The following is a 27,618-nucleotide window of genomic DNA, read 5'->3' on the forward strand; positions in this document are numbered from 1 at the left end:
TGATGAGACAAGAACGGAGGATAAGCATCGATGAACTGGCAGAGCGTGTGAACATCAGTCACGGTTTTGTTCACGCCATAATTCATGAACATCTCGGCTATCGGCTCTTGTGTGCGCAATTGATGCGCAAGATTTTGAACCACCGCCAGAATAAGGAGAAGATTAGCGCTGCCTTTACTCATCTGATCCGTTATCACAATAAAGGTGACGATTTCTTGTCTGCAATTGTGATCGGAGACGAACCATCATGCCACTTCTAAGAGCCTGAAACACGACGGCAAAGCTTACAATGGAAACATTCAAATTCACCTTCCCCAAAGAAAGCAAAGGCCGTCATTTCCGCCAGAAAGGTGTTGTTGACTTTTATTTTTCGATCGTCAGGGGCCATTACTGATAGAATTTGCTAAATCTTGAGAGACTATCAATTGTTTCCGATATTGTGAAACGCCGGATCGGCTGCGTGTCGCAATCAAGAACAAACTACGTGGAAAATTGACGAATGGGGTCATCTTGTTCCACGACAATGCCCGTTCCCACGTCGCTGATGTGGTTAATACAAAACTGGCAAAGTTCAAGCGGGAAACGCTGCAACATCCGCCATACAGCTCAGACCTGTCGCCTTGCGACTTCCACATTTTGGGGCAACCGAAAAAACAGCTCAAGGGAACCAGATTCGTCTCGGACGATGTCGTGAAAGTCAGTTGCAGACGTTTTAAAGCAGCAACCCAAGATGCTTTATGAGACGGGAATTGCACGACTCTTTAGTGAATGGGACAAATGTCTAAATGCTCATGGGGGCTACTTTTAATTAAAGTACCCCGTTTGTTATATATTCGCATTGGCTCACTTTCATTTGACTCGCCCTCGTATATTCTGCAGAACTCCTGCTTGTTATACGTGGTCTCTGTTGCAACTATAGTTGCGGTGCAATTTTTTTTTTTTTATTGAAGTGAATGTTAGGAGAGGTTGGCGCCTTTGTGTGGTGGCACCGGCTACTCCTTGTCACTTGGCAGACGAAACAAATTTGCGCAAAAGGGGAGAATAGCCACACTAAATATAACACTCAGTAGAACACCGGATCAATAAAAAATATACAGTCCAACAGTACATGAGTCGCAAAGTTCTGTGCATGAGTTCAGTCCACATACGCATATATGATGTCCGATGTTTTGAACAGCCAAAACACACAACAACACTTGTAATACACTCCAAGTACAGGACAGAATTATACGTATTGCGTAAATGTTGCGATCACCACATAAACCAACTATGCACCACGATCAACGTTTATGTAACTCATTTAGCGTATTCGGATCATCCAATACTTAATATTTTCCCAAAATGTTGGTCTCCTCTAAAAACTTTTTCAGAGCAAGAAGCGCTCTTTTTTGAAGGCCCGCAGTTGGCCATGGGCCAAGTATCTTTTTTAGAGTTAATGGTCTTCTGTCTAATATAAACAAATTAGCTTGCAGTACCGTTCTTTGTGTATCGTATTTCGAGCACTCGAGAAGAAGATGATGCACATCTTCGTCTGGATGGCCACAAGAACACTGCGGACTAGAGACACGTTTTATTCTGTACAAGAAGTGTCTCGTAAATGCAGTACCAAGACGCAGCCGGTGTACCAAAGTTTCAAATTTTCTGTTGTCTCTTAGAGTTTCCGGCATTGATAAGTTTATACATGGGTCTATTGAGTATAGCTCCGAGTTTTTAGTTTGCTGGTCGAACCAGGTAGTTTTGCTGAGACGACAAGAAATCTGTCTCAGGATCAGACGGACTTCACTACGCAATAGGGGAAGATTGGTTGTCTCTGCGTTATTGTGCGCTCGATTCGCAGCTGCGTCCGCTGCAGTATTGCCAGGAATATTGCAGTGCCCAGGAATCCACTGAAATGCAATTACGTGGTTCATTGCGCTTGCTTTTGTAAATTCTTTGAGCGTCTCATACAATATCGAAGTGTTCAAAGAATTTTTCTTATTGCTCTGTAGTAATGTGAGAGCAGCTTGCGAATCGCTAAAGATAACCCATTTTTGCGAATGTTTTTCTAAAGTTATGAAACGCAAAGCACACAGGATTGCAAATAGTTCTGCCATGGTGGAAGATGTCTCCCGGGATAATTTAAATGTTTGCTCTAGCGCTAAATGTGGAATGACGAGTGCTGAAGTCGAGGAATTTTTATGACACGAACCATCTGTATAAACGTGGATGTACTGGGGATATAATGAGTAAATTTGGTAGAGTGCCAGTTGTTGTGCGGCTACTATGAACATGTCTCTCTTAGATATAATCCCGTCAACCGATAACTCTATTTTAGGGTATGTTAACATCCAGGGAGGGTAACTAACATCCACTTTGCATAATTCAAATCTTGGTAATATTGCTTTATGTTCTCGAACAACATCGTGAATTTTGCTTTTGTTTCTTTCGGTGAGCGCGAGGTTTAATGGATGCTTCTCGTGTTGGGTTAAGATGCGATAAATATGTCGGCATGTTTCAACCGTTCGTATGACTGGAAATGGGGGGTGACGAGCTTCAGCAATTACTAAAGAACTCGAGGTAGCCTGCGGAACCCCAAGACACACTCGCAGCCCCCTTGCTAGTAAATGTTGAAGACGTTCCTCAGAAGTTTGTGATAAACCATGGAGAATGGGTGCCGAGTAAGCAATTTTTTGTTTTATGAGTGCGTTATGAACTTGTAGTAGCGAAGAGACTGATCCCCCCCACGTTGTGCCTGCGAGTCGCCGAAGTACGTTTATTACTGCATTGGTCTGTTTTTCAATTGCGCGGATGTGTGAAGCCCATGTAAGTTGGCGGTCAAGAATAACTCCAAGAAATTTATGCTCTTTCACAAACATCAAAGCTTGCCCGTTAAGCCTAAGTTGGAAATTAGTCAACTGTCGTCTAGTGAAAGGAAGTACGGCTGTCTTTGCGTATGAAAGACTCATGCCTCTTTCTTTTAAAAAGGTGTCGATACTATCAAGGCCCTCTTGCAGCGTTGTTTGAATGTCTTGTATATTAGAACCAGAGGCCCATATGCAGATGTCATCTGCGTACAGAGAATACCGTAGACCAGACGGGAGCTTTTGTGGCAAGGCTGCCATGACACAATTGAATAAAAACGGACTGAGAACACTGCCCTGCGAAACGCCCTGCGTGATGCTGTGATAATTACTTTCTCCTTCTATTGTCTCCATAAATATTTTTCTATCTTTCAAGAAGTTTGACACCCATCGCAGCGTTCGACCGTGTAGGCCAAGCTCTAACATACCAGCAAGGACGTGTATGTGACTTACAGTGTCGAATGCTCTTTGAATGTCTAAGAATACTGCTACTGTCACATTTCCGCAGCTTCGTTCATGTTCGACGTATGTGGCAATATCTAATACTGCATCCATTGTACAACGATTTTGTCGAAAACCGGTCATGTGGTCGGGAAACACATGTGTGTGTTCACACCACCATTGCAGTCGACTGTCTATCATCTTCTCCATTAGTTTGGAAAAACAGCTTGTGAGACTGACGGGTCGGTAGGAATCAAGACAAAGTGGAGTCTTTCCTGGTTTTAGCACTGGAATTACCCGAGCTAATTTCCATGAATCCGGTAGAGTCTCTCTTATCCAGGTATCATTAAATTTCTCCAAAAGAGTCATTCTTCCTACTGGACCTAGGTTCTTTAACATCGCATACGTAACACCATCTGGGCCTGCGGTTGTCTTTGTACGGCATGACGAAAGAGCACTTTTCAATTCATTTAATCTAAACTCACAATCAAGTTGTGGATGTTGTGACATAAAGCACGCACGAAGCTTCTGTTCTGCTAGTGTTGTCGAACTTGCAAATTGTAGGCAAGTAAACGGAATTCCTGGTCTGCATATAAGTTGACAAAATTCGTCAGCAACAGATGTTTCCGGAGTGCTTCGAGCTACGGCAAGGGCTCGAAAGGGATGGCTCTGGGTAACTGGACCACTAAAAGATCGGACAACGGACCACATTCTGGGAACTGGAGTAAACGGAGACAACGACGCGCAGTATTCTCGCCATTTTCTTGTACCTAATTTTTGTAAGCGTCTGCGCGAAGTTGACTGAACTTTCTGTGCCATTTTGTAGTCGTCCAGCTTTCCACTGCGGCGGTAAGCCCGTTCTGCGCGCCTTCTAATTGCTCTTAGGCATTCATATTCGCCGTCGACTGCAGCGTATTTATTTGGGACAATGACTTGCTTTGTGCAGTTCTTGTAGGACTCACACAATGTTTTTGCAAAACTTTGAAAGTTCGAATTTTCACCCAATGAATTACTTAAATGGTGCCGAAAACTTTGCCAATTAGTATACTTTGAGTAGCGGTGGGTCCCTTCACTCCGTATGAGGCGATGTTTGACGAGGATCGGAAAGTGATCACTACCGTGCGTTTCTATGTCCGTTGACCATTCAACACCATCAAGAAGGTCTTGGGAGCAGAGCGTAACATCTATACAGCTTGAGTAACGAAACCCCCGCAAGAACGTTGGAGAGCTGTCATTTAACACAATCAGATTACTTTTTTCTGCGGCAGACTCTATAATGCTTCCACGGGAATCGTTATATTCACTGCCCCAGATGACGTTATGTGCGTTGAAGTCCCCACAAACCAGCACATGTGAGTTTGCGATACCGAACACATTCACCAAGCTGTCTACTGATATTTTGCTAGAACATTGTAGGTAAAGACAGATCACTGTGACGCTTGTATTTCTAAAATATATTTTGCATGCTACAAACTCCGGTATGTTTGAATCGCTCGACTGTATTAAATAGGACGGCAGGTCTTTTCTCACGCATAACATCGCTCTACTACTTCCAACAATGCGCGATGATTTATATATAACATAGTTCGAAAGACGAAAGTCATCTCGTACGCCTGCTTCCTGTATGCATAAAACAGGAAAGTTATGTTGAGCTAGTAGTTTGCGAAAATCAGCTGACTTATTTCGAAGGCTATTAGCATTCCACTGAAATATGAAAACATTGTTATAACGATTATTCATTGTAAGCCTGCAGTGGAGCTGTTGGTGGTTGTGGAAGCACCAACGATTCCATAGAAAGCAGTGCTTTTACCTCTGGAAGGTTGTTTGCGTGTGGAATGGCACTGAGAATTGCACGCAGAGCTGTGAATAGCACGGGCAGGATCATCTGTGCCACGGGTAAAGACGCGTAATCACCAAACGACGCTGAAGCTCCATGTGTGCTCGAAGCAGGTCGCTGAAGAGCTGACTGAGATGGTCGCTGGGATGACAGATGTGGTTGGGGCGAATGTTGAGGTAGTCGCTCAGATGTTAGGTGAGGCTGCTGTGTCAATGGCACAGGGCGTTGTTTAGAAGGTCGGCGAAGTTCACTCGAAGCCTGGGAAAGATGAGTAGTGTTCTCTGGAGGTGGATCGTGTCGCTCGCTGTCAGAATGTTGTCGACCTGAGTGCTTTAGAGCTGCAGAATAGTTCATATTGACCACTTGCTCTTTCTCTTTGTTGGTAGTTGGAGGCGCGCATCTTACAGCATCAAGGTTGGGTGGGGGCGCATTACGAGGAGGCAGCCTTCCGTATTTCAACTCATGTCTGCGCAACCTTGAGGCAGCTCTGCTCTGAGGGCACCCGGAGAAGGAAGCTGTATGGTTTCCGCCACAGTTGGCACACTTTGGCTGACACACAGACTTGCACTCTGAGTGGTCGTGGTCTTCTGAGCATATCTTGCAGCGACGTGGACTGCGGCAGTTCTTCGATAAATGTCCAAATCTCTAGCAGTTGTAGCATCTCAGAGCAGGGCCGTGATATTCTTCTACGGGATGACTCGTGAAACCTAGATGCACTCGTTGCGGCATTGGTTTGTCTTCTCTGAAATGGAGAATGACAGATCTCAGAGGGCGTGATTCTACCGCTCCATCTTCTTGGCGATTGAAGCGTGCCTGACGACGGGCAGATGTCACGCCAAAGTCCTTCAGGAAGTCAACCAGTTGTTCTTCTGTATACTCAACTGGCACATGGCGTATCTTGCCGACATTCTTGGTATAAGATGCCGGAATGAATGGTTTGACTCCCAAACCAGCCACTTCGCTCATCGACAGAAGATGTCTTGCAGATGAGACTGAAGTAACGTTGACAGCGAAACTTCCATCTCTGTTCACGCGGAATGACTGTACTTTTTCCTTTGCCGTGGAGACAATTTCCGACGCAGCGCGGTTTGGATTCACTTGCCAGAAGTTGCGCCCTTCCTGTGAGGGTCGAAAAACAACTGGAATTCCCTCAGGCCGCTTCTTCTTATACGATACCAAGGAGAACGGCGTGTCATCGCAGTCTATGTCTTCATCTTCACTTAGCTCATAGGTAGATGTCTTGTCGTCGTCAACCCGTGGTTTCTTGGCTTCACTTTCGCTTGTCTCAGCCATATTCACTGAAGGTGCGCTGGAAGGTAGGGCAGCGTTGAAAACTAGCGTCGCCGGCTTGATGACATTAGGCGCGTGGTGTGGCACTTCCGAGTCCGGCGCTGATTCTGCGGCACTCATGCGCCTAGGAATGCGCTGTCGGACATATGGCTCGTGCCGGTGTTCTTTGCCACCCACCGCCGTGGCAGGCGTAGATGGGCTGCGGAGCGCAGCAAAACCACGCGATACTGTGCGCGATCTCCAGCACACAGGTATCCCACGGGATGTCCGTTCTCTCTGGACAACAGCGAAGTCTCAACACAGCACTGATTCTTGAAGAAAACAGAAAACAATATCTCACCGAAGAAGCAGCGGCCGCTCAAGATACACCACCGGTGACAGCTGCTGCTGCGTAATACATTGGAACAAATGGCAGCGTCATTAAGAGTTTTCACTGGCCGTTGCATATGTACAAGAATGTAAACAAGGATCTTGAATGACAAAGTGTCATTAACATATTTGTCCTCAACTTGTTCATTTCATGGCCTTTACATTTTTCATATCAGCGGCATGCACTGCTTTGCTGGCTTCGAACTGATGTAGTTTTAAAGTTCGTGAGATATTTTATTTACTTATTAAATAGACAAAATACATGGAAGCATTGACATCAGTTATGTTAGGCACAATTTTTGGCACATACGAGTATAATCTTTTATAAACAAATACATATAATACTTGTATTGACAGTGCGTAGCGTTCAAGAATTCGTTTGCAGCATCTTTTGCAATGCCAATGCAGTTATTATTCGTGTATTTGATCCCTAGGCAAATTGCTTAAGAGGAAGCTTTAGCTTGGCCCCACTCGCAGAAATGGTTTTCTGAGATAACTCCGGAATCGCTTTTAATGAAATTTGTTGCGTTTGAGAGAGTATGTTAAATTATAGCGTCTGTTGGAAGCGGAATTTCGATTTAGGGCCTGAACTTTGTTTAAAATATTTTGAAAAATTCGAAAGTTCGAAAAAAATTGAATCACGTAGTTTAAATATTAATAGCTCTGCATCAAGAAGAGATATCGCGGTTCTGTAAACGGCATGCATTACACCATTCAAAGCGGACAAATTCGATATGTCAATTTATAACCTACGTGAATTGGTTATGTTATGTCCAAGGGTTCTGCAAAGCCGTATTTCCATAATACTGAATTTTTAAGACTCATGTGTAACAAATCAATTTTGTCCGCTGTAGATGTACTATTATGTGCAATTCACAGAACTGTGATATCAATTTTCAATGCTGATTTACAGAGTTGTAAACTTAATTGTTTCGTTTTCTGAAAATTTTCGATTTTTGCCACTTTTCAATAAAGTATTGACGACCTAAATCGAAAATTCGATTTAGGTCGTCAACAGTCACTAGAATTTAAGTTTTTCTTTTAAATGCAACAAACCTCGTCAAATTTGGTGCACTGGTTGCCGAGAAAAAGGAATTCTCCTTCTACATGTAATTAAATAGGAGCATCCGACCTAATGTTTCCTCTTAAGGAGGAGGTCCACCTGCAACGTGAGCCCCCCCCGAATGAAATTTCTGGCTACGCCACTGCGCCGAGGTATCATGTTTAGTAACAGTACAACTATTACACACCGCACACCAAGAAAGTCTGATAACGACGATGAAAAAAAGAAAGAAAACCTTAAGATAAATAAAGCCTAAGTAAGCCGAACCTCCGAAGGACGATGACAGCCGTTTACGCTTTGAGAACGACGACGAGGTCATCTACAGAGTTTTAGGAAGACATATGTACACCATCGTTACCATAACCCTGTTTGCCTGCGGGTTAAATGGGAACAGCAGTGGTGGCGGTGACATCGTGTGACGTAGCAGTAATTTATAATGCGTCACATATGTTCTTGTTGTGCAGACTTGGGCGAATGGAAAGAAAGCGATAAATTACCCGAGAATTTTTCAGAGACTTCATATTGCTTTCGAGATGTTTATGCAAGCCTTGATACGTTGAACATGGTCGCTAATTACAATAAGCATGCTCCATGCCTTGTTTATTTTTCCCTTTACATCCGCGGTATAGCACGACTAAAGATACTCCTTTTTCCTGCAGAAAGGCAGTCGAAGTTTGAGGAGCAGGCGATAGTAAATGGCCGCTTAGACCAAGGGCGAAGCACTGACTGCGATAGCAAGGGTTTAGCATGGCGCTTAAACTCCTCAGACGGTGTTCTACCTATACACATCCTATTATGGCACTCTTAAATACTTTAACACTCCATGTAGGGTCCGTAATTGCATCGCGCAGGCTGTCCATGCTGTCCGTAAGGAACCGCGCCAGTAAAATTACATCACTTTCAGGTGTGAGAACTGGGGCGCTATAACGTAAAGCTACTCCAAACGTTCCTATTCGATTTCTGCAATCAGCCCTCCACGAATGTTAAAACATCTCCCCCCCCCTCGCCACTTCACCTGTTTCTCACGATACTTCACGAAAACAGTGAAAACTCCCCATCTGTTGGGACGTGCACAAACTGGTTATGCATGATCAGACCAAAGAAATAGAAAAATAATTATTTCCGGTTCCACACCCTTTTTCTTACCATTAGCCGCCTCGCTATTGGTCAAAAGTTTTCGGTTTGCGCAGAGTTAACCTGTCTGTCACACGACGTCACAAAACTGCGAAAACTCACCACGTCGAAGGGACATGTACGCATTAAAGATGCCGCTATAATATGCCGAAAAAAAAACAGAATTTTTTTTTGGTATAGCCAAAGACGGCCCCGTTCCGAAAGGAATAAAAGATGTCTGGCTACCAATCACTCGGGCACTGGCCACTTGGAGCTGCCGCGGAGCGTGAATTTATTTGCGTATATCCAGCATTTTTTTTTTGCGTGGCAGTATAAAGTTGTCGAGTGCTTTCGTCACGTTTACGACATTGGTCTGCTAATTCTTCTTCGCTAAAGATCTGTTTCGTTTCGGCGCCATTTTTAACCTACCATTGCACGCCGCCACGATTTTCAATCAGCCACCGCAAGCTAAGAATGGGGAAGCGGGTCAATTGCAGACGCCGGCATCACCCTCCTCATCCGGTTATCTACTTTAAGTACGCTAGCTCAGCCCCACCGAAACCTCCACTGCTGCGTCTTCCTCACCTCTTGTCAGCCAATTAGACAAAAAAAGAAGAACACCAAGATAGGCAGTGCTATTGCTTTTGAAAGTAAACAAATGTCGTTCAATCGGTGGATTCAAACGACGCTCTCTGTCACCGCCTGATCGGCGGTTGCGTAAATTTCACCTCAGGAGATTGGACTCAAAGCAGATTGGGATAGTTTTACGTTATAGGGCTCCTGATAACGTTTTGCACTTTTATGATTTCGTAGTCTGAGAAAACTTAAGATGAAGTCCATGCGGTCTGAACGTTATGTTTCATGACTTTTGTTTGCGGGCCGCCATTTTCAAAATCCTGAGGAATAATTCAGTCGCGAACGTAAGTCCTGGAACGTACAACTTTAGTAATCGAATAGTATAGGAATACAACCCGCATATACGGCATGGAAAATCATATGCATACGTATACTTCAATATATACGGAGCCTCCCGGCAACGCCAACGGTGATGACGACGACGACGACGGCAAACATTGGCTTGGAGTGTCCACATAATTGCTATCGCAATAAAACAGTACTCTCTTCAACCCCCAATACTGCGAAGAGTCTTTGCGTAGATTAGCAAAGCATAATAGGAATTGCAATAGAAAGTTCAGATGCGAATGTTATCATGCAACTGTCAATATTTCGCACTTGCTACTGACTGCAGGAGTTTTGCTGGTTCGGGTTAGTTTTATTTCTCTAAAGTTCCCTACATTAAGCTTATTCATTAAGGTCTTGTTCTACACTATAGCAGGCAACAAGAATGCCAAAATTCTTTTTCGTCTGTCGCTATTCATGTCTTGTTCGTTTGCTACAAGCGATTTTCTTCCTGCTCTCTCTTTTTTTTTCGCCTAAAATAAAGAACCGAAGCTGTGCGCAAACGACATCAGTCTTCGATTTGAAATTTGGATGTTAAAATAGTGTGCGTGCAGCTGTACTAAATATCCACAAGAACGGAAAAAAAGTTACGGAGTCGACTGTTCAGCAGCAGATTAAATTAAACTGCTACTTATCTACTATTCATTTTTCATCAGCGACGGTGATAAACCAATCCCACTCATGCTAAGACACTCGAAAAAAAAATAATGTAACAAAAACTAAATGACAGGGACGTCAGGGCTTCAGCCATTCCTGAAAAAAAGGCACTTGCACTTTTAGGAGGGACAAAACTTGGCACATGGCTACAACTTCAGATGCAGAACTCTTGGTCGCAAGACGAGATAAGAGAGCGCTATTAGTATCGAGTGTTGTGCTTACAGTAATTTGTGCAAGAGTGCAGGCAGCATATGGAGTGAGGGGTCATCGTCCGATAAGGCTGACCAGAGAGGAAATACGCCCTTGGCGACCCTTGAGCACGGCCAGAGTACCCATAAGGGTTAAAGACTACTAGAAAGCATTTTGACTGCTGCTACGTTTGCGATTGTTCTGGCAAAAACTTGGACGTTCGGTTTGCCTCACCAAGTTAATCACTTTATGCAAAAACTACATGTTTAAAAGATGTCTGACTGATTTCCAAGCCGTAAAAGAGAAAAAGACAAGAATAGAAGAGAATTTGCTATACCAGCGAGTGTATGGACACATCGGAGGACGGTCTCGATAAGCCAGTTCTCGGTCTTACTTACGTTTGCTGTTTTTAGCCACATGAATTTCCAATCGTGTTTTTGCGCATATCATGCATTTTCGCAACGTCGCTTCAGACTGGCTCAGAGTGCAAGCACAGAACCGTATTTTGAGTGTGAATATAGAAAAAAAAAGAACAAGGAAGCAAGACCGCCAAGCACAGTTTTAGGTTCTTTACATAGCACTTAAATTTCTATTCAAGCAACACCATGTTTCCAAGAGTGTCTTTGACGGCTCATGAGCCGAACGTCCATAAAGCACTGCGTCGAAAGTTGGTATCTCTACTTAATATCCGCAATTGTGTGTCATACCTTAGTTACAATAAGAAGTGTATTCAGTACCACGTAAGCCAGCATCCCAAAACGGTGGCCGTTATGCGCAAGATGAACTGTCGTTTATTCGCGTACGAATACGTTTCTTTGTTTAAGCACCGCGGCAGAAGAACGTGCACACGCACTTGATGAGAGTGTCCCAGAAGACGCAGGTTGGGTTCTCCGCCTCGTAGTGCAGCATGGGCAGAGCCAACTCGACGTGTGCGCCCAGAACCAGGCCCGGTGCCTCGCTGCCTACCCGGATGCTGATGGCCGGAGAGTTCAGTTCCTGTTTAGGATGCTCGGCGTCCACCCTGCGTGTGCGTGAATAACGATGTGCCAACAGTCTCCTATGCAGTGATCCATATATTTACTTTAATGGTAAAATAAAAAAAAATAATGTAGGGTAAAAACAAAGCGTTATTAATTGCCGCTTTCTTCTTACTCAGCACTCACAGAAAGTTCACATTTCTTAGTCGCTATTGTTGAATAAACCCCATTGCATCTTTGCTTGCCCGGTTCATCAGGCAAGAGTTGAAATTCACCATCGTATGCGCGCCTCGCCAGATATATAGCAGAAGTGAGTTGCTGCATAAACGTGGACTGGCTTAGCTGCCTTTTTGCTAAGTAAATGTTTAAACAATGCAAGCATACAATGATACAAAACTTAACGACACCGACCCAGAAATGTAATCTTACTTCAGAAATTGAGGCATAACAAAGCAGATATACCTGATGGAGCTTCGTTTAAAGGTGCTGGAAGAAAAATACAGGTCACTGTAGTATGATTGTACTGTACTATGTCACTGTCGCTCTCTCTCTCTCACTCTCTCTCTCTCTCTCTCTCTCTCTCTATATATATATATATATATATATATATATATATATATATATATATATATATATATATATAGGTCACTGTATACTGATACAAAAGAACAGGAACCAAAACATTTATTTTCGCTAGGTTGTTTGTTCCCCATCTTAACTTGATTTTTCCTGAAGAAAGGTTCGCGCAGCTGCTACCTTTGCATAAACCCACCCTTAGTGTTCCATGCGTTCTACATGAAAAAAGAAATTCACAGACGATTACGATAGTCCCTAATGCGAAATTTCAGCACAGGTGTATACATGTTTTCATTTCGCGATATATTGGCTGGCGCGCACAATCTGTCTTGTGCGGCACGTTGAAAACGGAGCGAAGTGTGGCGCGACTGCCTCGCTAATCTGGAGATCGCGAGAGGCAGCGCGGAGGTGGCGCGCGGGCGCGATTCACAAGCAGCCGCCACAGACAGACCTCCCAGACGACGCGTGCTACTCTGGTGCCATCTCGTTACTATCGTCGCCTGCTTTGCGTCTCACGCATTCGCCATAACCTTCTCCTCCGCTTTTCACCTCATGGTTCTGCTGCGCCCTCCTCCTCCACTTTCCTCCTCGTGCTCTCTTCGCTATCACCATCTTTTGATCCCCCGCTGCACTCCGCGTTCGCTCTTTCATCCTTCATGCGCTCGTTCACTCGGTCACGAGGGACGTCGACGCTCGCTGCAGGAACGGGCGCCTGAAAGCTGCGCTCTAAGATGGCGCTATTCCGGCAGCATCGCTTTTTATAGCTCTTCGATTTGTGGTCCTCCATTTCATAAGTGGTACCTTATACAGAAGAATTTTGCGCTCAAGCCAAAGAAAAAGCGTGAACTCCTTTTCATAAAACAATCTTTTTTCTTTATTTTTGAAGGACAAGCTGACACGAAGGAGAATTTGGAGGCCTGGTTTCTTGGACAAAATTATCTCGTCAGTTCGTTTAACTATCTGTGACTCAAGCAGTTACGTGCGAGGCTTAAATGTTTGTACGGAAGTTCAACTTAAAACAGATGCAAAATATTTCAAAATACATCACAAATCGGTCATTTTGCAAATGTTGTGCCCTTTAACGTGTGTACTTTTTGGCTTTCACTATACTACACAGAGCGCATGCAGCGCAATGTTTCCATTCTTATGTTTGACTTTTTTAATCTGCCTTTCTTTTTTACATTTCCTGCTGGTTGGGCAGATTCTGATGTTTTGAGAAATGCTGTGTCCTCGTTGCTTGTCAAAGCCGAAATAATTTTGGCACTTCGCCACTGTGCTTTCTTGGATAGCTCATGAAATGAGTATCAACGATTGCAATAGCAACATATGAACTCCACTAATATGATATTCTGCGTGAACACATACTATTCATCATGGGATATCATGACTTTGACAATGATACGCACTTCTCACGATCATGCTGTATAAGGAAACAAAGCTTCAGCTACCGAATAACAGCCCGAAGACGTCTCTCATAGCTGTATTCTGCGACGCAGAGTGCGGCTACTTACAGCAATTGTTTAATCGAGAATTGGCTAATCTATTGGCTACCTTCCTGATCCTTGACCTAGGCCAACTTATTGTTCCGTCTTGAAATTACGCGTATGCCGCCTGAGTTTCCGACGTGACTAGTCTGGTTCGCTTCTAGGCTGACGTATGTAATTTCTTCATGGAACATTGTATAAGAACTCTCCTTCTCATTGTTCTTGCCTCACATATTCAAACACTATTGTAGGATGCGTAGCTGACAACCACGTTTCGTTTAACTTTCGGGGTCACCGTAAGTACGTCCGCCTATGTTGACCTGCTCAAGCTCTACAACTGCAGTCTCAAGTTTAGCGCTAGCTGTATTCTTTTTTTGAGTTCAAGGAGCGCTAGGCTACCGCGAAGAAATATTAAGCCAGTGCCGAGCCGTTCAACAGCAGCTTTATAATCTCGAGAGTGGAAAAGAAAGACAGTGAAGAATAAATATGGGTCAAAGTCGAGAACAGTGACCGCCGGGCCTCGGAAACCTTCGTGCGGAAGCTGAAGTTGGGCCTACCATCACAAAGAAGTTAGGGCAGTTCTTGGAACCCTTCTAAACCCGAAGCACCGCTTCGACAGGCGCACTTCTATACGAGTATACCCGCGGTGTGCTTTTCATCTCAATGTCAAGCTCGGCGTCGCCCTGCTGCCGCGATGTCCCTGAGGATCTCGTATACCACGGACACCCACGCGCGCACGCCCTGCGAGGCGCCTGCGGAACACACAAAGAAAGAGCTGCGCCCCCCCGCTGTTTCTGGGAAAACACAGAGCGCGCGCTCCCTGCCGTCCTTGCTCTCACCCGTCGTCGAGGAGGAGCTTATCGAGGCGCGGGAACTCGGTAAACACGATCACAACATCGCCGGCCCCGTCGTCGCCATCCTGCGAATTCTCATCGGCCCCGCTGGAGTTGTGGGCTATGCGAAGCTGGGCAGTGCTGTACGTTCGGTTCAAGTTGTTGCCAGGGGCCGGCAGAAGCATTGTCTGATTGGCGATGTGCGTCGTCGTGCTTGAAATGATGTTCATCTCTGCAATTGCAAGAAAGAATAACAAAAAGAAATCAGCGAGGACGATGCAAAGTGTATTTTTGTCGAGAACATCGGATGGCACGAACTGAAGTGCCGTGCCGCGCCTTCGACTGTGTGCATGAATAAAGTACATAGCCTAAGACCGCGGGAAAATCTGGAGACGAAAGGTACCTTGCTTTGCACTAACGCGCATTTGCAAGTATAACGAAGCGTCAGTGAGATCTTTCTCCTTGATCCACGTGAGTATGCAGGCAGTCTGTACGCCTGCTAGCGGCACACGCTATAGACTGCTTCTGGCGTAAAGTAAGAAACGAAGATAACGAACGAAAATTGCAGCACACTACGGCAGACTCGTGCAAGCGCGTCCTACCCGCAGTGCACACGTACGCAAATCAGATGCAGACTCATTCCGTCCTCGTGACACTACAAGCACCGTTTTGCTGTATGGCACGTGTATTTCATGGCTACTAAAATACGCAAGTTCTCGCAGATCCTGCGCGGTATTGTAATATGCTCCTACGGCGTTAGACGTACGCGTGCCTAATGCAAACGTGAGTGCAAGTAAAATCAGGTTAACATTTGCACCTACGAAGGAAATTACTGCAGTAATGCACTTCAGCACAAATACCTGGTGCTCGAGTCTATCTCATCGTCCGTAGAGCCCACTGCAATAATTTATTTTGACTGCGTAACTCTGTAAGGTTGTGCCCTAAGCGTGTAATGCGATGCTCTTCCCTCTGCTTCACTTCACTTTTTTTTTAATGCGTGTGCATTAGGATTGTCAAAAATGAAATAGTGCACATTTTTATTTTGTAACTAACGATTGTCTGCTTCGGACCACTGCCAGTTGCACTTCGCCCTTCGAAGAGGCAGGACGTGCGTCGAATGAGCTGCTGAACAATTTTGCATATCCCGGCCACAGCGGCCACCCACAGTGGATGGGGGCGAAATGCGAAACCACCCGTGTACTTAGATGTAGGTGCACGTTAAAGAACCCCAGGTAGTCCAAATTTCCGGAGTGCCCCCCCCCCCCCACCCCCCCACCCTACGGCGTGCCTCATGATCAGATCGTCGTTTTGGCACGTAAAACCCCGTAAAAAAAGAACTTTGCTATATTATGAACGCCGCTTAAACCATGAATCCGGGACCTCAAAGAGGTACGCCATACAGTTCTGAGGGATTTTTCTTGCCTTTAACGCTATATCGTCACTGAACGTTTTGTTTCTTTCTTCCTTTCTTTGTTCCTTTCTTTCTGTCTTTCTTTTTTCTTTTTTTGCACGTTACACGTAGAACAGTGATTTTAATCTCTCGTGTCCTTTTAGGTCCAAGTGTAATTGATAATGACGCACGATAAAGTGTGTCAGCTTAGAATTCTGAGGCCTTTACGACACCATGAAAAGTTTGGATAGCTTTTGGTGGCCATTCCGTCGTTGTAATAGGAAGGTTGTAATTGGAAAGTAATTGGCAAGTTTTATCTTTTCCTGAGGGATCACAGAGATCATTATTATAATGCTATTTTCTTTTCTTTCCGTCATGCGCTTTCATGCAAGATATTATCTAGCGCAGCTTTAGCAAAGTAATGTCATGCGTCACTAGTTGTTGGCTCCAGTTAGGCTTGTGTGGCAAATTAAATGACTATGGTAGAGCAGGTTGGACATGCCTTAAGGTACCTGCCAGCTAGACTACGTTACGCCTATAGTTACGCTGAAGAGAAATGAAGTGCCGTTGAAGCGCAATGAAGATCATTATTGCCACGCAATAGATGCATTCATTAACTGCCCCCCTTCCCCGCGCCCACTTCAGAAGCATTTGCACTCCGTTAACATCAGTATGAATGGAGAAATAATTGCACTTACGGAAATTTATAAAAGCGAGGATCTTTTGTTCACTGCTGGCAGCACTCAGGATTATTCCGGCGACATCCATTATCAGCAGTAACGTTGTGGCGCAGCTGTGGCGTGTTTGCTACAGAAATAAAGAGGGAAAAGTTTGGCTATCGCAATGAGTTGTTTTCAGGAATCACAACACATATAATTATGCATGTGCAGAAGTATCCCGAGTACATTTGTGCAGGTCACGAGCTTCTCTGTCTTTTCTTCGAGTGCTGAGATGTACAATGCACGCAGAGTCAACTAACGGTAATAATATACTAACGTAGCTGGCCATCAATGCTTTGAGAAGGTTTACTGAGAATTACTGAGAAGGTTTACTGGGAATAGCCATATTATGAAGGTGTTCCTTTCAATAATATGCTAGCTTTATTAAAAGCTGGTGATGAAAACTTATGCATTGGAAATTAAAACTATGGCGTGTTCTGGCCGAGGCTACTATGAGGCTGTTTACGGCTGGGATATATTGAACACCTGCGCGGATCTATCGCAACTTGAGCTCAATGAGGTGATCCGTATGATGCCAATGCACGGCAAAATACAGCTCGCACACTTCGTGGCACATTCCCTGTGCTCATGAAGTTTCGAAGCTTACCTGGCAACCTAACTTTGACAACAAACTAACAGAACTAACATCGCAGTGTATTGTTCTCTAACCACCAATCGGGCCATCGTTTACATTTCTACACTAAACTGTTTCTGTTGCTGACTGGCTGGCAAGTACTGAAAGGCTGCTGCTTGGCTTTCACCCTCCCGTGTCATTCATCATCGCGTTTGCAAATATCAAGCGGCCAAGTTGAAGGCAAAATCTAGGGCGAGTTAATAGAACATGCAATCAACAGAACGCTTGGCAAAAAAAAAAAAAATCACTACCTGACTGCGAAAGTCGATGTCCAGCGAAAGTGTCGAAAACCACCCCAACTTCTGAGGGGGGGTATGCAATGCTTTATGGCTTTAGAGTAATGGTAGTAGGGCTATTTTAGAGTAATAGTAGGAATGGGATTAATGGTGACTATGACAGCACGCTGCCGCGCATAGCGGTGATGCAACATTGAAATCAGTTGTTGGGCTGGTAATCTTGTGTACGAAAGGCTAGAGACGTCACACCCAACGTCACAAGGTGGCGTCACCGCGGCAGCTTGCGCAACAGTAATCGTTACCGGGAAACGTATGCGGGGAGCGCTACGTGCTTCTCATTGCTATCATGGGCGCCTTATCATCAATTATGTACTTCAGATGCTTTTGTTGAGCTTGGTTTTACTAAAACGTATGCTATTCTGTATTTTGCATGCGTGATTCCAAAGAGTCTGAGCACTTTTAGTTCATTTTGCTTAGTTCTTGTAGACTCTGCCTTACGGGGCTATGATGGATGGATGGATGGATGAATAACTTTATTTAGGTCCCTCGATGCGCGCGATAAACGCGCAGCGGGCCACTCACACGTCGGGACAGAGAGGCCATGCCCCTCCGCCGCGTCGCGGACCCGATGGACAGCCCAGAGCTGTGCTTCATGGTCCGAGCTATAGCCATTGCATTATTTGCTTGCTTACGGGGGTATGAGCCATTGCTGACAGTTTCCTGTCGACGGATACGAAAGAATCTCGGGATCTTAGTAACATACAGCTTTCCTGTAAAAGCATTGGAAAAGAACATTGCATCATTGCAATGTATTCCAAACATTGCATCAGCTCTAGTGATGTGTCCGTTTCCTCATTAGCGTTGTTGTGCGACCCATTTCGGTATTGCAGAGGCATCATGTCTTCACCAAACCCTGCGAGCGGATCGATGCTTACCGTTTTCACAAGACAAAAAAAGAGGTTGCGCGCTCTTAATATTCACAACGTTCTGGACGCACCAAGGGCACTTCGTTCCAGGGCTTGTCGCGGCTGAGCAGTTCGTCGACCGTTGAAGCCGTGAGACCGCCAACCCGCAGCGCCTGAGCCGCGCTGGCGATGCGGCCTGGGTAGTTGTCGCCCGTGTCGCTCCGCACCACGCCCATGTCTAGGAGATCGACGATGGCCACCAGGTCGCCGCCGACCTCCAGCGAGTTGTTGCTGACGAAATCGCTCACGGTCTCGATGATGTCGGCTAAGTACTTCTGCTGGGGAGAGGCGGCACCCGTAAGACATTGCGGAGAATTTGTTTTCTTGTCGACGAAAACACTGAGAGTATTGAAATTTAATTGTACGCTGGCTTTGATAAAGATTGATCGGGGCGCCGGCGTAAAAAAAAAAAAATAAAGAATTATATTTTCGCCATCACAGGTGGTTGCTAACTGGCTGCTCTCGGATTAATGAGAAATTTAGACACTGCGAAAGAGAGAGAGAGAGAGTGAGAGAAAGCACGGAGGCAGGTTGAATCTTATTATCATCATTATTATTATTATTTTATGTGAGAAGATATATATATATATATATATATATATATATATATATATATATATATATATATATATATATATATATTGATACGTGTACTTATCTTTATCGGGCGACCACGCCGCTTAACAAATGCAATCGCACAGCGCGGGACGCGCCTGCATGTATCCGACGTTTCTGGAAAGTTATCGATGCTTCTACTCGGCTGTCTGTTGTCGCCGAACCTTGTGTTATCTGATTTCATCGCGTAGCGCGAATGGTGTAGAACTTTGTGGAAAGCACGCGGGTCCAAACGATTAGTCTGGAACATTCGACGACTGCTCTATAAAAGCCGACGCGCTTGACCCGCTGAGCAGATTTTCGACGATCGCCGAGCGTGTTCGCCGCTATCGTTGCGCTATAAGTGTAGCCTGTTTTGTGGGCACAGGTTCGCCCAATAAAAGTTAGTTTTCTTGTTCACAGTATTGCTACTGTGTTCTTTCTTCAACGTCACCACCACGTGACATCTGGTGGAGGTGCTTGTGCGTTCATGTACCGAACGCCCCCGCAAAGCCGCGATCCAAGCCCGAAGCCCGAGGACAAAACCGACACCGCCCAAGACCAGCGTGCTAGCCGCAGACTGCAAGGCCTGCCCCCAGAGCACGGACTTCTACCTGAGGCGACAAAGAAGATCGTGGTCAAGACAACCTCAATGGCTGCCCCAGCGTCCCCCGTTATCCTACAACAACCCCGGGACCCACCGACCTTCCATGGAGCAGCGACTGAAGACCCGGAATCTTGGCTGGAGACCTACGAGCGAATCGCGACATTCAACAACTGGGACTCCGACGACAAGCTGCGGCATGTCTACTTCGCCTTAGAAGACGCCGCCAGAACGTGGTTTGAGAACAGGGAGTCGACCTTGACTACGTGGGACCTGCTCCGTAGCGGCTTCCTGTGCACCTTTACAAGTGTCGTGCGCAAGGAAAGGGCCGAAGCTATGCTGGACGCCCGAGTGCAGCTACCAAACGAGAACGTTGCCATCTTTACGGAAGAAATGACCCGTCTGTTCCGCCACGCCGACCCGGATATGGCCGAGGAAAAGAAAGTTCGCCTACTCATGCGTGGTGTGAAGGAGGAACTTTTCGCCGGGATGGTAAGAAGCCCACCGAAGACCGTCGAAGAGTTTCTTCGTGAGGCGACGAACATCGAGAAGACACTCGAAATGCGGAACCGGCAATTCAACCGCCGTACAAGCTCTACCCCCTACGCAGGAATTCAATCACTGGCCACGGACGATCTGCGCGAGACCATCAGGGCCATTGTGCGCGAAGAACTGCGCAAGGTCTTGCCTTCGTCGCAGCCTCAAGTGGCTTCGATCGCCGACATCGTAAAAGAAGAGGTGCACCGATCGCTTGGAGTTCCTGAGGTGCAACCAGAACCACCGCAGCCTCAGCCGCAAGCGATGAGCTACGCCGCCGTCGCCCGCCGTCAAGGTCCCTTTCCACTACCGCGCCAGGGCCCCGTAACGCCGCAATTCCGTCGACCACCACCGCCGCCGCCAGCACGCCCACCCGTCGCCCAGCACAGCTACCCGAGGAAGACTGACGTTTGGCGCGCTCCTGACCACCGCCCGCTCTGCTACCACTGCGGAGAGGCAGGTCACGTCTACCGACGATGCCCATACCGAGAGATGGGACTGCGAGGTTTCGCCGTTAACGCGCCGCGTCCACAGCTTGGAGAGCGCCCACGTGACATCGCCGACTACCTCGCCGCTACTCAATGGAGCTCTCGACGACCGTCGCGTTCGCCATCACCAGGCCGCTACCTGTCGCCGCAGCGCCGACCATACAGTGGCCCAGCCCGGGGCCGGTCAGCGAGCCCATATCCGGAAAACTAAAAGCAGCAACCGATGGAGGTGCGGTTGCTGTTCGTCGAACTGACGAAGATCCTCCGCCGCCGACGAAAGCGCCGAAGAAACCATCTCGACGACATAATGACGACGCGCCACCGTCCCGAGGAAGTCAGGAAGCCAAGACTGCACCGACGAAAGACGACTTCACGACGCGACGTACTAGCTTCAATTCAACACGACGCAGCCGTGATCCGACGCCAAGACCCAACTGCAACGCAAGACAAAGAACCACCGACCTCGACGTGCTTCTAGACGGCCACGCAGTCACCGCCTTAATCGACACAGGCGCCGATTTCTCAGTCATGAGTGGACACATCGCCGTCCAGATGAAGAAGGTTAAGACTGCATGGGAAGGCCCTCAAATTCGGACCGCTGGAGGACACCTGATTACGCCGACAGGAATGTGCACGGCAAGAATTACCATTCACGACCGGACTTACCCTGTCACCTTCGTTATCCTCCAACAGTGTTCACGAGACGTCATTCTCGGTATGGACTTCCTGGACCAACACGGCGCAATCATCAACCTGAAGTCGAAGTCAATAACGCTGTCGGAAGATAAAGCGATACCGCCGGAGAGCCCTCGTAGTCACCACGCCTTGAATGTGCTCGAAGACCAAGTGAGCATCCCGCCCCGCTCCAGCATTGTTATTTCGGTCGGCACCGAAATACCCGCTGACGTAGAAGGCGTCATCGAAGGCGACCAACGTCTACTGCTAGACCGTGAAATTTGCGTCGCAAGAGGGATCGCTCGACTGCATGGAGGGAAAACTGAAGTGTTGCTGACAAACTTCAGCCAGGAGTTCAAGCACCTCAACAAGGGCACGACGATCGCGTACATCGAGGAAATTCTGGAAACAAGTAATGCGTTTGTCCTCTCGGATTCCGCCGCATCTACCCCGACGACCATGGTTCCCGAACCAGACTACGACATTAATCCAAGTCTCCCAGTGATTAAGCAACAGCAGCTCAGAAGTCTGCTCCGACGATACAAAAGCTGCTTTTCGACGACATCGAGGATTCGACAAACACCAGTCGCCAAGCATCGCATAATCACCGAGGAGTACGCTCGACCACTCCGCCAAAGCCCTTACCGAGTTTCGCCGCGAGAACGCGAAGCTATAAGAGAACAAGTCGACGAAATGCTGCGCGACGACATCATCCAGCCGTCGAAAAGCCCATGGGCATCCCCTGTTGTCCTGGTGAAGAAAAAGGACGGAACCCTACGTTTCTGCGTCGATTATCGTCGTCTGAACAAGATCACGAAGAAGGACGTATACCCCCTTCCACGGATAGACGACGCATTGGATCGGCTCTGCAACGCTAAGTACTTCTCCTCGATGGACCTCAAGTCTGGCTATTGGCAAATAGAAGTCGACGAAAGAGATCGCGAAAAGACCGCCTTCATCACCCCAGACGGCCTCTACGAGTTCAAGGTTATGCCATTTGGACTGTGCTCGGCGCCTGCAACGTTCCAGCGCGTGATGGACACGGTTTTAGCGGGATTGAAATGGCAGACCTGTCTCGTTTACTTGGATGACGTCGTTGTATTCGCCGGAAATTTCGACGATCACCTTAGGCGGCTTGCCACAGTACTAGAGGCCATCAAGTCATCAGGGCTCACTCTGAAGCCAGAAAAATGCCGCTTCGCTTACGACGAGCTTCTGTTCCTAGGCCACGTCATCAGTAAATCCGGAGTACGCCCCGACCCCCAGAAAACAGCTGCCATCGCAAAGTTCCCGCAGCCCACCGACAAGAAGGCAGTGCGTAGATTCCTTGGCATGTGTGCCTACTACAGGCGCTTTGTCAAGGACTTTTCACGCATCGCCGAGCCGTTGACACGTCTAACTAAATGTGATGTTGAGTTCAAGTGGGAAACGCCGCAGGCCGACGCATTTGAAGAACTCAAACGACGCATGCAGTCGCCGCCGGTACTTGCGCACTTCGACGAGTACGCCGATACAGAAATCCATACTGACGCCAGTAGCCTAGGCCTCGGTGCCGTTCTAGTCCAGAGGAGAAACGGAGTCGAACAGGTGATAGCTTACGCTAGCCGGTCGCTGTCAAAAGCGGAAGGCAACTATTCTACAACCGAAAAGGAATGCCTCGCCATCGTTTGGGCTACAGCTAAATTTCGCCCTTATCTTTATGGCAGGCCATTCAAAGTCGTCAGTGACCATCACGCGTTGTGTTGGCTAGCGAGTATAAAGGATCCTTCAGGACGACTGGCACGGTGGAGCCTCAGACTACAAGAATACGACATCACTGTAACCTACAAGTCAGGACGAAAACACTCCGATGCCGATTGCCTATCACGCGCCCCCATTGACCCGCCGCCGCAAGATGACGAAGATGACGCCTTCCTTGGCATGATAAGCGCGGAAGACTTCGCTGAACAGCAACGGGCAGACCCGGAGCTAAAAGGCCTGGTGGAATATTTGGAAGGGCACACCGACGTTGTCCCCAGGGCATTTAAGCGCGGATTATCTTCCTTCACGCTTCAAAACAATCTCCTCGTGAAGAAGAACTTTTCACCAGTCCGCGCCAACTACCTTCTTGTTGTCCCGTCAGGACTTCGTCCAGAAGTATTGCGCGCCCTACATGACGATCCGACCGCTGGACACCTCGGTTTTTCCCGGACACTATCGAGGATACAAGAAAAGTATTATTGGCCGCGCCTGACCGCCGACGTCGCCCGTTATGTCAGAACATGCCGAGACTGTCAGCGACGCAAGACACCGCCGACAAGGCCAGCCGGATTACTACAGCCAATCGAGCCTCCTTGCCGACCATTCCAGCAGATCGGGATGGACTTGCTGGGACCCTTTCCGACGTCAACAACCGGAAATAAGTGGATCGTCGTGGCGACAGACTACCTCACCCGCTTCGCTGAAACTAAAGCACTGCCGAAAGGTAGCGCAGCCGAAGTGGCGAAATTCTTTGTCGAAAACATCCTGCTTCGACATGGCGCCCCAGAAGTCCTCATCACCGACAGAGGAACGGCCTTTACAGCGGAGCTCACCCAAGCCATTCTGAAATACAGTCAGACAAGGCACAGGAGAACCACGGCCTACCACCCGCAGACGAATGGTCTTACGGAGCGGCTGAATAAGACCCTCGCCGACATGCTAGCGATGTACGTCGACGTCGAACACAAGACCTGGGATGCCGTCCTGCCGTACGTAACATTCGCTTACAACACGGCGGTGCAAGAAACAACACAGATCACGCCGTTTAAGCTGGTTTACGGCAGGAACCCGACGACGACGCTCGACGCCATGCTGCCCCACGTCACTGACGAAGAGAATGTTGACGTCGCTAGCTATCTCCAGCGAGCCGAAGAAGCCCGACAGCTCGCCCGCCTACGGATCAAGAACCAACAGAGGACCGACAGCCGACACTACAACCTCCGACGACGCTTTGTTGAGTACCAGCCCGGCGACCGTGTTTGGGTTTGGACCCCGATACGCCGACGGGGACTCAGTGAGAAACTACTCCGACGCTATTTCGGACCCTACAAGGTCATCCGACGTATTGGCGCTCTGGACTATGAGGTCGTGCCAGACGGCATTTCGCATTCACAGCGGCGCCGCGCACGATCTGAAGTGGTCCACGTGGTGCGCCTTAAACCCTTTTACGGACGCTGACGAACTTCGTCATTTTGTTCTTTTCTTTGCTACGAGTGCTTTTGTTTATTACCTTCGTTTGTTTGCAGCATCGGGTCGATGCTTTTTAAGAGGGGGGTATTGATACGTGTACTTATCTTTATCGGGCGACCACGCCGCTTAACAAATGCAATCGCACAGCGCGGGACGCGCCTGCATGTATCCGACGTTTCTGGAAAGTTATCGATGCTTCTACTCGGCTGTCTGTTGTCGCCGAACCTTGTGTTATCTGATTTCATCGCGTAGCGCGAATGGTGTAGAACTTTGTGGAAAGCACGCGGGTCCAAACGATTAGTCTGGAACATTCGACGACTGCTCTATAAAAGCCGACGCGCTTGACCCGCTGAGCAGATTTTCGACGATCGCCGAGCGTGTTCGCCGCTATCGTTGCGCTATAAGTGTAGCCTGTTTTGTGGGCACAGGTTCGCCCAATAAAAGTTAGTTTTCTTGTTCACAGTATTGCTACTGTGTTCTTTCTTCAACGTCACCACCACGTGACAATATATATATATATATATATATATATATATATATATATATATATATATATATATACACACACACACCACATAGGGAGAAAGAGAAACGAGCTAGAAATTGTCTCCTTGAAGGGACACCACTCCCACCCGCTTGAAGAGTAGAGAAAAAGAAAGCGATAGAGGAAGGACATAAATAAACGACAATGAGAGAAAAAGGAAGGCACACTAGGGTGGTATGAATACAAAGTATAGTGTATGAGAAAAAGCCACATTGAAAGAAACTGAAGTTGTGAACATTCTGTCTGAAGCCAGAATTTCACAAGACGAAAAGAAACATAGTTACTGCTGAAAACAGCTGACTCTATGGTACTCTGCTTAAGAAACTCCGACGCGTGCTTTCGCCTTGTAAAGTATGCGCGAAGAAGGGCCTGAATTTATCGCCATGTACTTGCATGTATCGTAACGTAGATTCGTCGTTAATTTCAACGGACCTCCAGAACAAAACTCGATCTAATATCTGAAGAAATTACAACATATCATTCACTCGATGTTTGCCATCGTTTCAAAATTATTGGCAATGAACCACAGGGAAATCCTGAACAACTTGCCTTCGAGCTGGCTGTTATCTGTAAAAAGAAACAAGAGAGAACACGTTTAGCGCACTGCAGCTGTCTCTGAGCTGATTTACTACGTGCCGCACCTGGTTCTTGAGCAACAGGACAGAAGGCTGCACGCACTGTGCCGTGTTAGGGCTCTGAGTCTTCCAGTAACCCCTGGAGTTGCAGCACCACCTCATAATGCCTGCAGAGATAGTACGTGATGGGAAAGATCAGCCAGTGTAAATGGGCAATAGGCTGCACTACACTTCGTAATAGGGTGACATGGAGTATGAGAACATAAACGAGAATCTGAAAGAAAAACGTCACCGACACAAGGAGGCTGCGTTGAGAAGGATCCGCATTGAGACCAACTGCAACCGCTGTATGAGCTCCGGACGGTCGGCCAGCCTTCGGCACGATTGCCTTTTTTGCACTTGTCCAGCTGCTCTCTAAGATATATCGCACATCCTGTAGAATTGTCCTGGACTGTGCCAATCAAGATGTCGCTATACCTGTGAATGGTGGGTCTGTATCCAAGCACGTACCATCTGTACCGAACCTGACTACCATCTGTGGATCTATGGTCCACACCCTTAAATTTTTGCTGGACTTCATTAAAGAGAACAAGCTATATATATGCATATAAGCTAATTGACCTGTTTTATACCGCAGTGTAAACTTGCGAAACAAAATTTAGATCTTTTTTTCTTAACCAATGTAGATTACCACTGAAGCTGCAATCGTAGAGTGCCAGAGTAACAGTGCATGTAGTCACAAATAGATTTGAAAGCAAAGGAAACTGACATTCGTATTAGCACGTATTTCCCTATCATATAGTTTGGGCAACTAGCCTGGTCCCAGAAGTCCTTGCTCGCTTGGAAGCACTCCGATGAATTTCTTACCGCTGAGGTAGCCATCGTTCCTGACGGGGGCATGTAGGCTTATCACACAAGTCATTGAAGCATAATCTGAAGTTTAGCCATGATAAGTTGAATCTTGTAAGATGCGTTAACAAGTGATGAAATACTTATAAAACTAACTTCCCGCGTCCGAGCGTTGATGCACGAGCAAGGGAAGAGAGAGAGAGAAGGGAAGAAGGAAAGGCAGGGAGGTTAGCGAGCAAGGGAAGCATATCTGCTGTCGTATGCTGTCTGAAGCAACGCAAATCCAACGCAATGATAAATTTGTGTCGCCGACTACATGGCTCTAAATGTGCCGATTTCTTTGCAACACAATGGTGGCACCATCTGTCACCACGAGGCATGTTTAGGCGTGTTTTGCCATAGCGGTGACAGACGGCGCCACCATTCTATTGCGTGCTGCCCGTGCCCTTCATCCCTCAATATCCACAACCAATCTCAAAACGACCACCGAGATGACGGCCGAACTTTGCTGCAGAGGTGAGATAATGTGTAGCAGAAGTTCGCAACACTAATCACCTCATGTGAAGGGGCCGGGCACACGGCTTCCTCTACGCCCTGACGCGGGCAGGCCCTTATGCAGGCCAGGTGCAGCCATGTAAGACGAGTATGTCACTTCTGTTGCATCGGGAATACTCCAGCAGGCGTGGACAAACACTGCTTCTGTGGTAAAAATGCACGGTGAGTCATCTGCCAATGTCGTCAACTTGTTGTGTAGTTCCAACTTTGAAAACCTGCGCCATACTACCTGGAAGTACATTTCAGGCAGCTCGCGTTGACAACAGCCGTAACAGAGCTCCTAGATTTTTACTTTTCCGGAGAAGACCGATTTCGAGGTTCTTTAGCGCCGGTGGGAGGGCCCATTCCTTCGCGCACTGAGAGACAATAGTTGAGTTCTATGCAACCTTTCTCAAATAAAACATTAGAAAAAGA

At 47.0% G+C, this 27,618-nt stretch overlaps 1 protein-coding gene across 1 annotated transcript in view; it reads right to left on the minus strand.

The window, feature by feature from the left end:
* Positions 1–27,618, minus strand: part of LOC126541300 (adhesion G protein-coupled receptor L3-like) — a 67,874-nt gene that overhangs the window by 16,395 nt on the left and 23,861 nt on the right. Inside the window, exons 4-9 of the mRNA XM_050188024.3 lie at positions 25,867–25,967; positions 25,775–25,792; positions 18,606–18,848; positions 16,718–16,826; positions 14,636–14,861; positions 11,613–11,780 (exon numbers count right to left, since the gene is read on the minus strand). Coding sequence (XP_050043981.1) covers positions 11,613–11,780; positions 14,636–14,861; positions 16,718–16,826; positions 18,606–18,848; positions 25,775–25,792; positions 25,867–25,967 — 865 coding nt within the window. The remainder of the gene's footprint in view (positions 1–11,612; positions 11,781–14,635; positions 14,862–16,717; positions 16,827–18,605; positions 18,849–25,774; positions 25,793–25,866; positions 25,968–27,618) is intronic.

This window comes from Dermacentor andersoni, chromosome 2 (genome assembly GCF_023375885.2).
Source record: "Dermacentor andersoni chromosome 2, qqDerAnde1_hic_scaffold, whole genome shotgun sequence".
NCBI lineage: Eukaryota > Metazoa > Arthropoda > Arachnida > Ixodida > Ixodidae > Dermacentor > Dermacentor andersoni.